This window comes from Meles meles, chromosome 9 (assembly GCF_922984935.1).
Source record: "Meles meles chromosome 9, mMelMel3.1 paternal haplotype, whole genome shotgun sequence".
Lineage (NCBI taxonomy): Eukaryota > Metazoa > Chordata > Mammalia > Carnivora > Mustelidae > Meles > Meles meles.
The window spans coordinates 24146110-24159118 of NC_060074.1; the positions used below are offsets into that span (position 1 = coordinate 24146110).

Consider the following 13009-nt stretch of genomic DNA (forward strand, 5'->3'; position numbering starts at 1 on the left):
AGCCTCCAATGTTGGATGTGGGCATTAGGTGCACATTTGATGTTCACTGCTGGAATTGTCATGATGATCTCCCATGTTGGACTTCCTTTTCTACCTACCCCTGCTCCAACTACAACTTCTAACTTAAGCTGTTCTCTGCAAAATTTCTCTTTCCAGTCACTGCCATTATTGTTGCGTTTAACTTGGCAACTTCTTTTTTTCTTTCTCTTTTCCAACCATAGATAAGGAAGCATGTGACCAGTAGACAAGATAGAGGAGGGTGCTCTGAAATTCTTAAAATAACTCACCAGTTTTCAACTATGTGTGAGAAGAAACGGTGTTTCTTCCATCTTTGTGTTAAATGCACATAGATATGTTATATCAGACTTTTTTTTTTTTAGGGAAAAAACCCCCATAGCAGTAAAGTATACCTTTAAACAGTGTGAAAATAATAAAGATGTATCACCTGAGTCTTGTTGAATGGCAAGTGGCAGAAAGCCCGATAGAAATTAGCTGAGCAAAAGTAATTTATTGTTTCAAGTAAGAGAAATGTCAAGGGGTGAGTTTTGTTTAGGGTATTATTAGAATAAAGATTTGAGTAATTTTATTTAAATGAACTTTCAGTTTTGGGATAGTTTTAGATTTACCAAGAAGTTGTGAGGATAGTATATAAAGTTCCCATACACACATACCTAGTTTTCTCTGTTATTACCATCCTACATGAATATGGTGCAATTACCACGTATAATGAACCAATCAATATTGATATGTTGTTATTAGCTGACATCCATACTTTATTCAGATTTCTTTAGTACTTACCTAAGGTCCATTTTTTTTTTGGTTCCAAGATCTTACATTATAGTTATCCATTATGTCTGTGATGGTTTTTCACATTTTCCTTGCTTTTAATGATATTGACTATTTTAGGGAGTATTGGTGTTTTGTAGAATGTCCCTTAACTGAGATTCGTCTCATATTTTTCTCATAATTAGTCTGGGGTCATGGATTTTTGAGGTAGTTTACCAAATTTCTCCATTTTAAAGTTACTCTTTCCACTCCTCCTTTCCATATTCTATTCTTTGAAGAAAATCACCCTGTGTAGTACACACTTAAGGGATGGGGAATTGGGCTCCACTCTCATAATGTGGCACATCTACATATATTATTTGGAATTCTTGACAGGAGATGTGTCCTTCTCCTCTTATTATGTATTTATGTATTTATTTATTATATATTATGTATTATTATGTATTACATATGAATACATATGTATTCTCCTCTTTATGTATGTAATCATTTATTTATATTAAATGGACTCATAAATATTTGTTTTATACTTTGGGTTATACTCCAATACTACTTTATTAATTTTGTTGCTCAAATTGTTCTAGCTTTGCATATTTTGAGGAACTCTTTCAACTGGCTCCTGTCTCTCTTTAACGTACTCTATTATTGTAAGTTTTTAGTGATGGGGGTATTTTTACATTCTGGGACTATAAGATTTTCCAGGCTCAACTCATACATTCTCAGCTCAGCCCTACATTTGGCAGTTCTCCAAAGGCCATCCCTTTAACCAAGATTTTGAAAGAGATGTGCTCATTTTTATAGGGATATTGTTTCTAGGTTCTCACCTGACAGAACAAGAAAATATAAATGTGTGTACTAGAGGTTCAGATGATTTTATCTGGACTTGGGTTTTCTCGCTTTTTCACATTGACTCAATTCTTGGACAGAAATTTCCTTCATACTTAACAAGGTAGCTGTGGCAACTCTGGAACATAAGTCCCAAGGAACAGAGTAAGAGTCTCTCTACCAGAATTCCCAACAAATTCCCATCATGTGTCATTGGTTCCTTCTAGATCACATCCCGACTCAGGAACTGATCACTGTAGTCAAATGGAATGAAATATTCTTACCAGGTTAAGCCAAGGTCTTGTGATCTTCAGAATCAGAGGATTGAACATGTTTGACCTACTCGAACCAAGAGTACAGGAGACGTGGAGACACGAAGTTTCAAAAGCTTAATCATATAAAAAGGGAAAATGTAGATGTATTCTTGAAAAATGATAATTTTCACCATAGTCAGTGACCATTACTTCTTATGAATTCTGAAATTCTAAAACTGGCTACCACTTACTGTGAAGTTTTGAAAGAAAATAAAATAGTTACTTTTATAAAGAGATACATCAGTAAATGGCTTGGGCTAGATTGGAAACAATTAACACTCATACTTGTGAAAGCTGAATAGTACTTTATTTTTGCATATGAATATTTTCTGCTTTGAAACTACAAATGGGGAGAGTAAATCCATTGTCAAATTACTTCCTGGTTTTGCTTTTAAAAATAATTTCACTTTTACAAAAATGGAACATTTAGGCCAGGATCAAATAAAATCTGTTGTCCTTTGTACTTGTTGCTTTATATTGACTGTCTCCATTTTCTTTCTTTATTTACCTCTTTCAGGAACATATTCAAGAGAAAACTAGAGAGCTTGCCATTCATTTGTCGAAATGTGAAGTTACTTTCTTTTTCATCACTTCAAAGAAGCTTGTAAAATATTTTTAAAAAGGAAGGGCTGTAGAATAGAAAGACTACATGATAGCAGGACTGTACGACAGCATTATAATTGAAACCACTACTATGATCTGAAGTTTTTGTTTTTCCTTAGTGAGGCATTCACACCCTTTTAATATTAAACCAGCAACTAACAGAACAGTAATACCAATGTAAAAATATTGTAAAAGTCATCCCTTGCAAAGACATACTAGTTTTAAGATAATAGCAGTCGCCACAGATGTTTATATCCTGTTTTTTGTCTGAAGGCAATAATTGGTCCTCTTTGTATTTGTTAAGATTATCTTTGCTTTTACTTCATTGTTTTAACAAGTTACATGTTTATTGCAGAGATCTAAAGGTTTAAAAATATTAAAGATGCTTTTAACTTGAACTTTTAAATATACTGTAGTGTAGGTCCCTGTGAAATGTGTTCAGATTATAATTGAACCAAAAATATCTTGGGTGACTTGCCAATTTAAAATCCATGAAATTGATATAATCAGATTGGGAACTCTGAAGTTAAACTTCGGTTATTTGGAATTTTTAGAGAATAAGATGTCCAGATTAAAACAAATTTTTTGAGGAGTGCAGTGATGGTATTTTTTTTTTTTTACATTTTTTTTCCATTTTATTTATTTTTTCAGCGTAACAGTATTCATTGTTTTTGCACAACACCCAGTGCTCCATGCAAAACGTGCCCTCTCTATTACCCACCACCTGTTCCCCCAACCTCCCACCCCTGACCCTTCAAAACCCTCAGGTTGTTTTTCAGAGTCCATAGTCTCTTATGGTTCGCCTCCCCTTCCAAATTTTTTTTTTTTTAATAAACATATAATGTATTTTTATCCCCAGGGGTACAGGTCTGTGTGTGAATCGGTATTTTTTTGAGTTACAATATTTTTTTTAACAAAAAAAAAAAAAAATAAAAAGCTCTTTGACAAGAATCTTTCCCAATTCTCTTCTACCTGATGTGGTGGATAATGGTCATTATTTATTTTCTTATGACTCTATTTTTTTTTTTTCTTAAATTTATTTGACAGACAGAGATCACAAGTAGGAAGAGAGGCAGGCAGAGAGAGAGGAGGAAGCCGGCTTCCTGCTGAACAGAGCCTTATTTGGGGCGGGGGGCGGGCGCTCAGGGCTCAATCCCAGGATCCTGGGATTATGACCTGAGCCGAAGGCAGAGGCTTTAACCCACTGAGCCACCCAGGCGCCCCAAACCTTCCCCTTTTTTGAGTGCTGCATGTTTCCATAAAATTTTTTAAAAGATTTAATTTATTTATTTGATACGGAGTGAGAGAGTACACGTGTACACAAGCAGGAGGAGGGGCAGGCAGAGAGAGAAGCAGACTCCTGGCTGAGCAGGAAGCCCGATGTGGGATGTGGGACTGGATCTCAGGACCCCAAGATTGTGACCTGAGCAGAAGGCAGACACTTAGCCAACTGAACCACCCAGAGGCTCTGAGTGCTACATGTTTCTAAAATCATATAAGTTTTGTCTTAAAATTTCCTATATATATGTAAGTTTCTTACAAATACAATATCCAGTTTGGGATCAGCATATCACTCAAAATTTTAAGTCAATTTTATTAATAGTTTTTTATTAAAAATACTTGATATATCAGATATGGTGATAAGTGCTTTTTACATATTCAATTTCATTTACTATTTTGTATTTTTAAAAAGTTTTTCATTAAATTCCTGTTAGTTAATATACAGTACAACATTCGTTTCAGGTGTACCATATATTGATTCAACACTTCCATATAACAGCTGTTGTGGTGAGCATCACCTATTTAACTCACCCTTGTACCTACTATCTTCTACTAACCATCGGTTTGTTCTCCATGGCAGAGTCTGTTTCTTGGTTTACCTCTCTCTCTCTCTCCCCCCCCTCCTTTTCATGTTTGTTTTGTTTCTTAAATTCTACATATGAGTGAAGTCATACGGTATTAGTCTTTCTTTGACTTTGTTTAGCATAATACTTTCTAACTCCATCCACGTCATTGCAAATGGAAATATTTCACTCTCTTTAATGGCTATGTAATATTCCACTGTGCATATATACCACATCTTTTTAATCCCTTCATCAGTGGAGGCTGTTTCCATAATTTGGTCCTTGAAGATACATCAGGGTGCATGTATCTCTTAGATTTAGTATTTTTGTATTCTTCATATTCCAGTAGTGTGATTGTTGGATCATAGGGTTGTTCTATTTTTAGATTTTTAGAGGAAGGTTTATATTGTTTTCCAGGACTGTACCAGTTTGCATTCCCACCAACAGTGCAAGAGAGCGCCCCTTTCTCTACATTCTCATCAACAGCTGTTTTTTTCCTGTTTTATTTTTTAATTTTTCACAGAACTAGAACAAAAAGTCCTAAAATTTGTTATGAACCACAGAAGACTCCAAATAGCCAAAGCAACCTTGAAAAAGAAAAGCAAAGCTGGAGGCATCACAATTCTGGAGTTCAAGTTATATGACAAAGCTATAGTGATCAAAATAGTATGTTATTGGCACAAAAACAGATACATAGATAAACAGAACAGAATAGAAAACTGAGAAAGGAACCCAAAACTCTATGGTTAACTAATCTTCAACAAAGCAGGGAACAATTTCCAATGGGGAAAAGATAGTCTCTCCAACAATTGGTGTTGGGATAATTGTACTGCAACATGCAAAAGAATGAAACTAGACCACTTTCTTACATCATACACAAAAGTAAATTCAAAATGGATGAACGAATTAGCTGTGTGACCTGAAACCATAGAAATCCTAGAGGAGAACACAGGCAGTAACTTCTTTGACATGGACTGTAGCAAATTGCTTCTAGATAGGTCTCCTGAGGAAGGGAAACAAAAGCACAAATAATCTGTTGGAACTTCATCAAAATGAAAAGCTTCACACAGTGAAGGAAACTATCAACAAAACTAAAAGAAAGCCTATGGAATGGGAGAAGATATTTGCAAATGACATATCTGATAAATGGTTAGCCCAAAATATATAAAGAACTTATACAATTCAACACCCCCCAAATGAATAATCTAATTAAAAAATGAGCGGGAGAGGTAAATATACATTTTCCTAAAGAAGACATTTCATTTACTATTTATATTTTAGTAACATAGGTATTAAAATATCTGTTTTAGAGAAAAGGAAACTAAAGGGTCAAGGAGCTTAAGTTAATTAAGATCAGAGAGAAGAGCCAGGATTCCAACCTTATGTAGAACACGATATACTTATTATATCTAAAAGCTAACAACAGGGTGCCTGGGTGGCTCAGTGGGTTAAAGCCTCTGCCTTCATCTCAGCTCATCATCCCAGGGTCCTGGGATGGAGCCCCACATCGGGCTCTCTGCTCAGCGGGGAGCCTGCTTCCTCCTCTCTCTCTGCCTGCCTCTTTGCCTACTTGTGATCTCTGTCTGTCAAATAAATAAATAAATCTTAAAAAAAAATAAAAGCTAACAACAGCCAACAGCCAATGTAACACACACACACAAATCAAAGTAAACATTAATTGTTCAGAAAGACCTTTCTCCCTGGCTCTCATGCTCCTTCATGCCTTGCTGGATGTGCCCTGACCATTCCTCACTCAGGCCATTTCTCAGGCAAGTGTTTACAGAAGACAAACCTGAGCGTGTGAGGTAATGCCTCCCTTTGGACCAAAGAACAGACTTTCTGTAAAAGCAGCCGATCCCCCCAATTTCAGAGTTCTTCTTCTGTATTTTCAGCCCCTTATAATTGTTTCTTGCATTTGACGAACATTGAAGATATGTTTGGTGTGAGACATCAAGGACAAAGAATAAGTTATTAATAATAAATATGAGAAATGAGGATTATGACTAATTGTGACCCTTCGTTATTCTAAAAAATGTAACAAAACTAAACAATTAACATCAATAGAAAACAAATCTATTTCTTAGTATTTACTTTGTGTCTGATAAGTTCCTAATTCTTTGCATTTTACCCTTTACAACAATGCTTTGTGGCAGGTATTATTATTATCCTCATTTTATAAATGAGGAAATTGAGGCTCCATGCAGTAAGTGGTTTGTCCAAGGTTTCCTAACTAGTCAGTGTTGGAGCCAGGCTCTGGTTTCAACACCTAGGCTCTCAATCATCTATTAGGAAGTTACCACTATTATTATTATTATTATTGGTAATAAATGGGAGCTTTTATAATGAATTGCTCTTTGCACTCAGTTTTCTTTTTAAATTTAAATTCAATTAGCCAACATATAGATCATCATTAGTTTCAGATGTAGAGTTCAATAACTCATCAGTTGCCTATAACACCCAGTGTTCATCACATCACATGCCCTCTTTAATGTCCATCACCCAGTAACCTCCCCTCCAGGAACTCGGTTTGTTTCCTATAGTTAAGAGTCTCTCATGGTTTGTCTCCTTCCCTGATGACTTCTCATCGAGTTTTTCCTCTTCCCCTATGATCCTCTGTGCTGTTTCTTATATTCCACATATGGCATCCAGTTTTCATCAAGAAACATAGAATGGAAAAGAATCTGCAAAGAAAAAAGCCTAGCAGATGCTTCTGACATATACACAATACAAACCTGAGGAGTCTGTCATTGCAAAAGGAGTGCGCGCGATTGGGCCAATATCATTAACCACACATTGTGTTAAGACCGTCTGTACCTCATAGTTCTTATAAAAGTGTCTTTCTCTTAGCAGAAGTCAACACTACAAATACTCTTTCAAGCCCCAGTGTAGGAAATTGAAGTCAAAACACATGTCCAGATAAATATTTTAGAGGGGGCCAAGAAGGAAATTGACTAAGGTGACTACCTTAGGTCTTTATTGCTGAGCGACTGACGTTAGTGCTGGAGTCAGTCCCTCAGTAGTGATTTCTCTCTCTCTCTCTCTCTTTTTTTTTTCTCCTCCTGGTACCCTGGTTCTTTCTCTTTTCCAGGAGTCTTCCCTAGGGACAATTGGGGGTCTCCACACATAAAATTAAGGGGCTGATATGATGGCTATGTAAGAACCAGGAGAAAGGAAACTTAGGGAAGAAAATGAAGTGAGAAAGAAACGCTAGGGTTGAAACGGGGGGGGGGGGAAGCTGGTTCTGTAAGAAAATATATATAACCCAAGCCAACTGTTTCTTGCTCCTCCTCTCATCCACTCCAGGAACTGCGTCCCAGGGTAACTAGGCAACAATGTTGCCGTGGTAACCAGTGCAGGTCAGAGGGCAACAACGCTTTAGGGCAGGGCAGCCCTTCAGAGCGCAGAGCTAGCTTGGTGGGAGCAGTGAAGGTGTCAGAGTCTCGCGAGAGCTGCGTGCGACTGTGGGCAAGCGTTTTGGCTTTTGGTCTCGGGGAGACGCGAGGCTGTCCGGGGGCGGGGCCGGGAGCGCCTCCTATGGCTGCTAAGCAAGGGATGCCCGCGTCCGCCCTGCGGGTGCTGGAGGAAGCGTTGGGCATGGACTTCACGGCTGCTGGGGACACCGCGGAGGCGGTGGCCGCCGAGGGCGCCTACTACCTGGAGCGTATCCTTACGTGTAGGCGCGGCCTCAGGCGCTCCCTTTGGTAACGGGTTTGCGGGAGAGGGCGCGGGCTTCCCATCCGGGGCGTCCTCTGCGGTTTGCGGCCGCCCAGCCGGCTCAAACGCCTCTTGGACCTCAAGGTGGCGCCTGCGCCACCGTGTTCCTCTGAGAGCTACCCGCCGAAAAGACTTGCCTTTTAGGAGTGTTAGGCTACCGTGTTCCTGTTGGAAGAACCTTCGGGAATCTTGTACTTAGTAACCACTCTGCAAACTTTGGATGGAAGTTTGATGTTAGGATGGTACAACAAATTGATTCATCCCTCCTTAGGGTTTCCCAAATAAGCCCCCAGACTTCAGAATATCGGGTGAATCAGTTCAGTCAGGAGAGTTAGGAGACCCGGGAAGACCTCTGCCTCTGGGCTTTAATGAGGTGAAGCTCTGAGTTTTCAGCCAGTGATTCTGTAGATGCTTCAGTTGTCCAGTGCTTAAATGATTTGTTTTGTAAGCGTCAACTTCCTAGGTAGTTTCATTTTTGGCTACTTAATACAATTATTACATTTTTATTTTAAAGCAACTAAATGATGACTCAGATGTTAGGAAGAAATCAGATAGTGATGAACAATTACCAATGGAAATACGAGAAAAATGGAATAGTTATATGTGAATAATAGGTTCACCATTTCTTGGGATGGCTTTTGAGCTCACATTGTCTAGGCATATAGATTTAATTGTACTGGAGAGATCGGAGAGTTCACGAGAAAAAGATACCTTTTTTTCAGGCAGGTAGGAGAGAGATGATTATCTGTTTTATTCTTAAAGATATCAAGGAAACTCTAAAATCTACCTTATTTTTTGCCCAATTGTGAATGCCCCAGCTTTAATTAAAGACTTCAGAGATCTAACAGTGATAACATTTTTGTGGGTTTGGCAAACTGTTTCACCTGTCCTGACTCAGGCTCTGTACACATTGGTACTTCGGGGAGCTTTGAAGAACTTAGTTGGAAAGACCAAAGATAATATGTAGTATTTTATTTAAGGCAATCATTTTTATAGGAATGTAAGTTTGAATAGTTCAAAATCAATTTAAATGAAATGTTGGTGCCTTAATGTCTTAAATGAGGCTATATACTATTCATAACTCTATAAATAGCTGCCCTTTCCAGTAATATTCCTTTTTAAATTCAGAAATGAGTCAACAATTCTTTCAAAATTTACTTACATCAAGTGTTAAGTTATCTAGTGTCCCTGGTAGTGAATGGTAGCCAGGCATCTTGTTTTTATTTGCATTAAGATGATTCCTGTAACACGTAGTTTAATTGTTAACCTGAGACAAACACACTGAGTTAACTTTTTTGCAAGTTGTGGGACTTCAATATAGCATAGGTTTTAGATTTACTTAATTTTCAGAGAGATTGCTGAGTCACAACTGTCAATATATAGTAGTTTGCACAAAACCTGTCTTACAAAGAATTTTCCAAATAATCATATTTGTAAATATAAACGACTCTAACTTCTTACGATTTTGTTGTACAATTTCTGAATTACCTGTCCCCTTTGCTTTTCTGCCATCTTTCTTTAGTTGGCTGATATTTTTGTGTTTCAACCAAAAGGTAGTCAAGGGATAGCAAAACTACACATTTTGCCATTTTTCCTACAGTCAGTGTTTAGGTAAGAGGTTTAGTCATGAGAGAGGCTTTAACTCTTAGTTAAAATGAAGTTCGAGGATTACTTTAGAATGCCAATTATCCCTGTTTCCCTGGGCTCTCTTAACATGCATAATTAAGAGTTGACTGTATAATGTTATTTGACATTGTTTCTTAAGGCAATTATGATAGTTGCTGAAGTGAGACTTTCTGAGTTTAAAGTCTTTAGCTCTCACGTAATTTAATTGAACTATCACCGTAGATAAGTAAAAGTTATAATATGCACAAATGAATCAGAAATCTGATGTTCTCTACTTTGCATATATACTTAATCACTTTTAATCTACTGTGTTTGGTCTTGGGCTGCCCTTATTTATGACTGAACAGATGCTCCGTAGAACACTAGACAACAAAATATCAATATTAAGTCTTTGCAAGATACTCTAATTCTCCAGGAAGTTACCCTTTTCTTAGTGTTAAACATTTAAACATAAAGAACATGTGCAGATTAATAGGGCCCAAACCAGAAATAGCCAGGATCCACTATGAGGGGAATGGCTTCATTAGTAAAGGTTCCATTATGAGTTCAGAGAATGTGTTGAGGAAAAATAATTCTTAACCCTGCAACACCCCTTCTTTGTAATCTAATACCTGTAAAGGTAGGAGTTATCTGTTTCTCTTCTGAGCAGTTCAGGATATCACTGCTTTTATTTTTTAAACTTCCACAAGGCAAGATACAAACACACATGCACCTAGTTCCTTTTTTTTTTTTTAAAGGATTTTTTTTTTTAAAAGATTTTACTTATTTATTTGACAGACAGAGATCACAAGTAGGCAGAGAGACAGAGAGAGAGGGAAGCAGGCTCCCTGCTGAGCAGAGAGCCCGATGTGGGGCTCAATCCCAGGATCCTGGGACCACGATCCGAGCCGAAGGCAGAGGCTTTAGCCCACTGAGCCACCCAGGTGCCCTCACCTAGTTCCTTTTTTAGCTATCTCCAGAGCTTTTAAGAAATCTGTTTACAGAGTATGAGTTCTCTGGAGGACTCTTCATTAGAAAGATATTTGCAACATTGTAAAATATAAGGCAAGGTTTTTTTTTTTTTTTTGAGGTTTTATTTATTTATATGACAGAGATCAAAGGTAGGCAGAGAGGCAGGCAGAGAGAGTCTGGGGAAGCATGCTCCCTGCTGAGCAGAGATCCTGCTGCGGAGCTTGATCCCAGGACCCTGGGATTATGACCAGGGCTGAAGGTAGAGGCCTTAACCCACTGAGACACCCAGGTGCCCTACAAGGCTAGGTTTTAACTATGTGCTTTGTAAAGGGTCAAGTGCTTGTAGAGGTTGGCTGTCTTTGACAATGAATTCTGTGTTAGAAATGAGTACTCTTGGGTAAGGTTTTCAGTTACAGTGGGAACTACAGTTAATATGTAGCTGTGGACATTTGGGAATGCTCAATCCAACTGCAGATACAGGCTAGAATTCCTCTAAGAAAGCTAATACTTAATTGATTTTGTTGCTACTTGTTGAAAGACTTGTTCAAGGAAGAATAATGGAATGCATGGACTCTAGGAAAGTGGACCCCCCTCCAAAATGTACCTCCTTTTGCACTGATTGTCTGCTCCCTTAACTAGATTTTGATTATCTTTCAAGGCATTCCAACACTAAGAATTTCACTAGTTAGATCATGGACATGTTTGCTGGCCACTGAAAAGTCCTCCTTTGGCCCCAACAGCAATTTCTGAGGGTTGAGTGAGTTTAAGCCAGTCCTTTGAAGCTAATCAACTCTGAATGCAGTCCCGAAGTCAACTGTTTATGAAAATGCAAAATTAAAGATTCTACTAACCTAGTCACCTGAAATATGGTCATCATAGTTAGATACCCCATGTAATCAGATTCATACTTGTTTTCTTAAATGGCATCCATAGACAGTCTTTCATTGCAATAGTAATGTTCACTGATCACTTTGTTTAATTAAAATTGAATTTTTGTCATTTAAAATTCTATTATTTTTAACACTTATTTATTTTTCCCATCTGTTATGTTACTTCTCTGTAATGTTTATAGTATTGAGTGAGAAGATATTTTTAAAAGCCTTAATAATCATTATGTACTCAAGTCATCTATTTCTTACTATCATTGGAAAAACGAATTTTCCCCTGGGTGCTTAGTTGCACCCTCCATATATTCAAATAAAAGGATAGACAGTCTGAATGTAAACTCTAGACCAAAAAACATGTTACTAAACCCATAGTGCCAAATTTTACCTGCATGAAAATCATAAGCTATTTGAAAAGAAATTGTATTTTGTTGTGTGTCCTCTAATCTGGGCAAACTTTAATGCGCATATGAATCAAAGAATATGGATATTTAAAAAAGGACTCTTAATTCAGTAAGTCCCAGTCAAGGTTGAGATTCTGCATTGCTAACAAGCTCCCAGGTGCTGCAGGTGCTTCTGGTCTAAGGAATATAATTGAAGTAACAAAGCTGTAGGCCAGTTTCTTAACTACTGACCTTTACATTTTCAGATAAGAGGTATAATATGTAGAGCTCATATCCTTGGATCTCCTGGCTTAGAAGTTTGAAAAACTTAAACCACCACCCCCAGGAGAACAATGAGACTTATATCTTGAAAAAAAGTTATTTTTCAGCTTCTGAGGCAGAAGATGGCGGTGGTGTCTGGGTCAGGAGTAGTCAGTAAATTTCCACTCTTGCCGAGTCTGTTGAATCAGTAGTGGCTTTCTGGTATGTTGTGTTAATAAGTGTTCTGAGATCTCCTGAAGCCTTACCGGGAAAGACTGCTGGAAGCAAACAACAATGGGGGAAGTGGAAGTGAGTGTGCTAGTTATTTGCCATCTTTGGTATATATTATTCAGTTAACTTATATTATTGAAACTGGCGTTCCTAAGAAAGCGGACCATGACTATGATATTTGCTATTTACAGTACTTTTATTTCAATTTAGTAAGTAAAATGTTGATCATCGAGGATCCAGGCTAGATTTTAGATTGCCTCTGTGTAAGTTGGCTCTGCAGTGATGTCAAAGACTACAAAGCAATTTCTGTCTATAGTAGCTTTGGGAAATCATGTAAAATATAATTAGCTATATGTTTCACTCCAGTTCTTTATAAAGATGCTGTGGCTGGCAGTGATCACTACCTCCAGGGCAGCAGTGGAAGAGACCAGTGTGTGAGGAAGTTTGTATGGTGCTCACATCTGAAAATTGTTCATAGCTTTCTGGGTGTGGTCCATTTGCAGAACTTTGTTTGTGACCCCGTTGTATCAACTGTGACCTCAAGCTCTGCTCCATTACGCCAGCTGAAATGTTTCTCCAGCTGAAAT

General features: G+C 37.8%; 1 protein-coding gene across 1 annotated transcript in view; it reads left to right on the forward strand.

Annotated features, from left to right (window-relative positions):
• The first annotated feature begins 7905 nt into the window (after positions 1-7905).
• Positions 7906-13009, forward strand: part of SPAG16 (sperm associated antigen 16) — a 1085475-nt gene continuing 1080371 nt past the window's right edge. Inside the window, exon 1 of the mRNA XM_046019197.1 lies at positions 7906-8033. Coding sequence (XP_045875153.1) covers positions 7907-8033 — 127 coding nt within the window. The 5' untranslated portion in view covers position 7906. The remainder of the gene's footprint in view (positions 8034-13009) is intronic.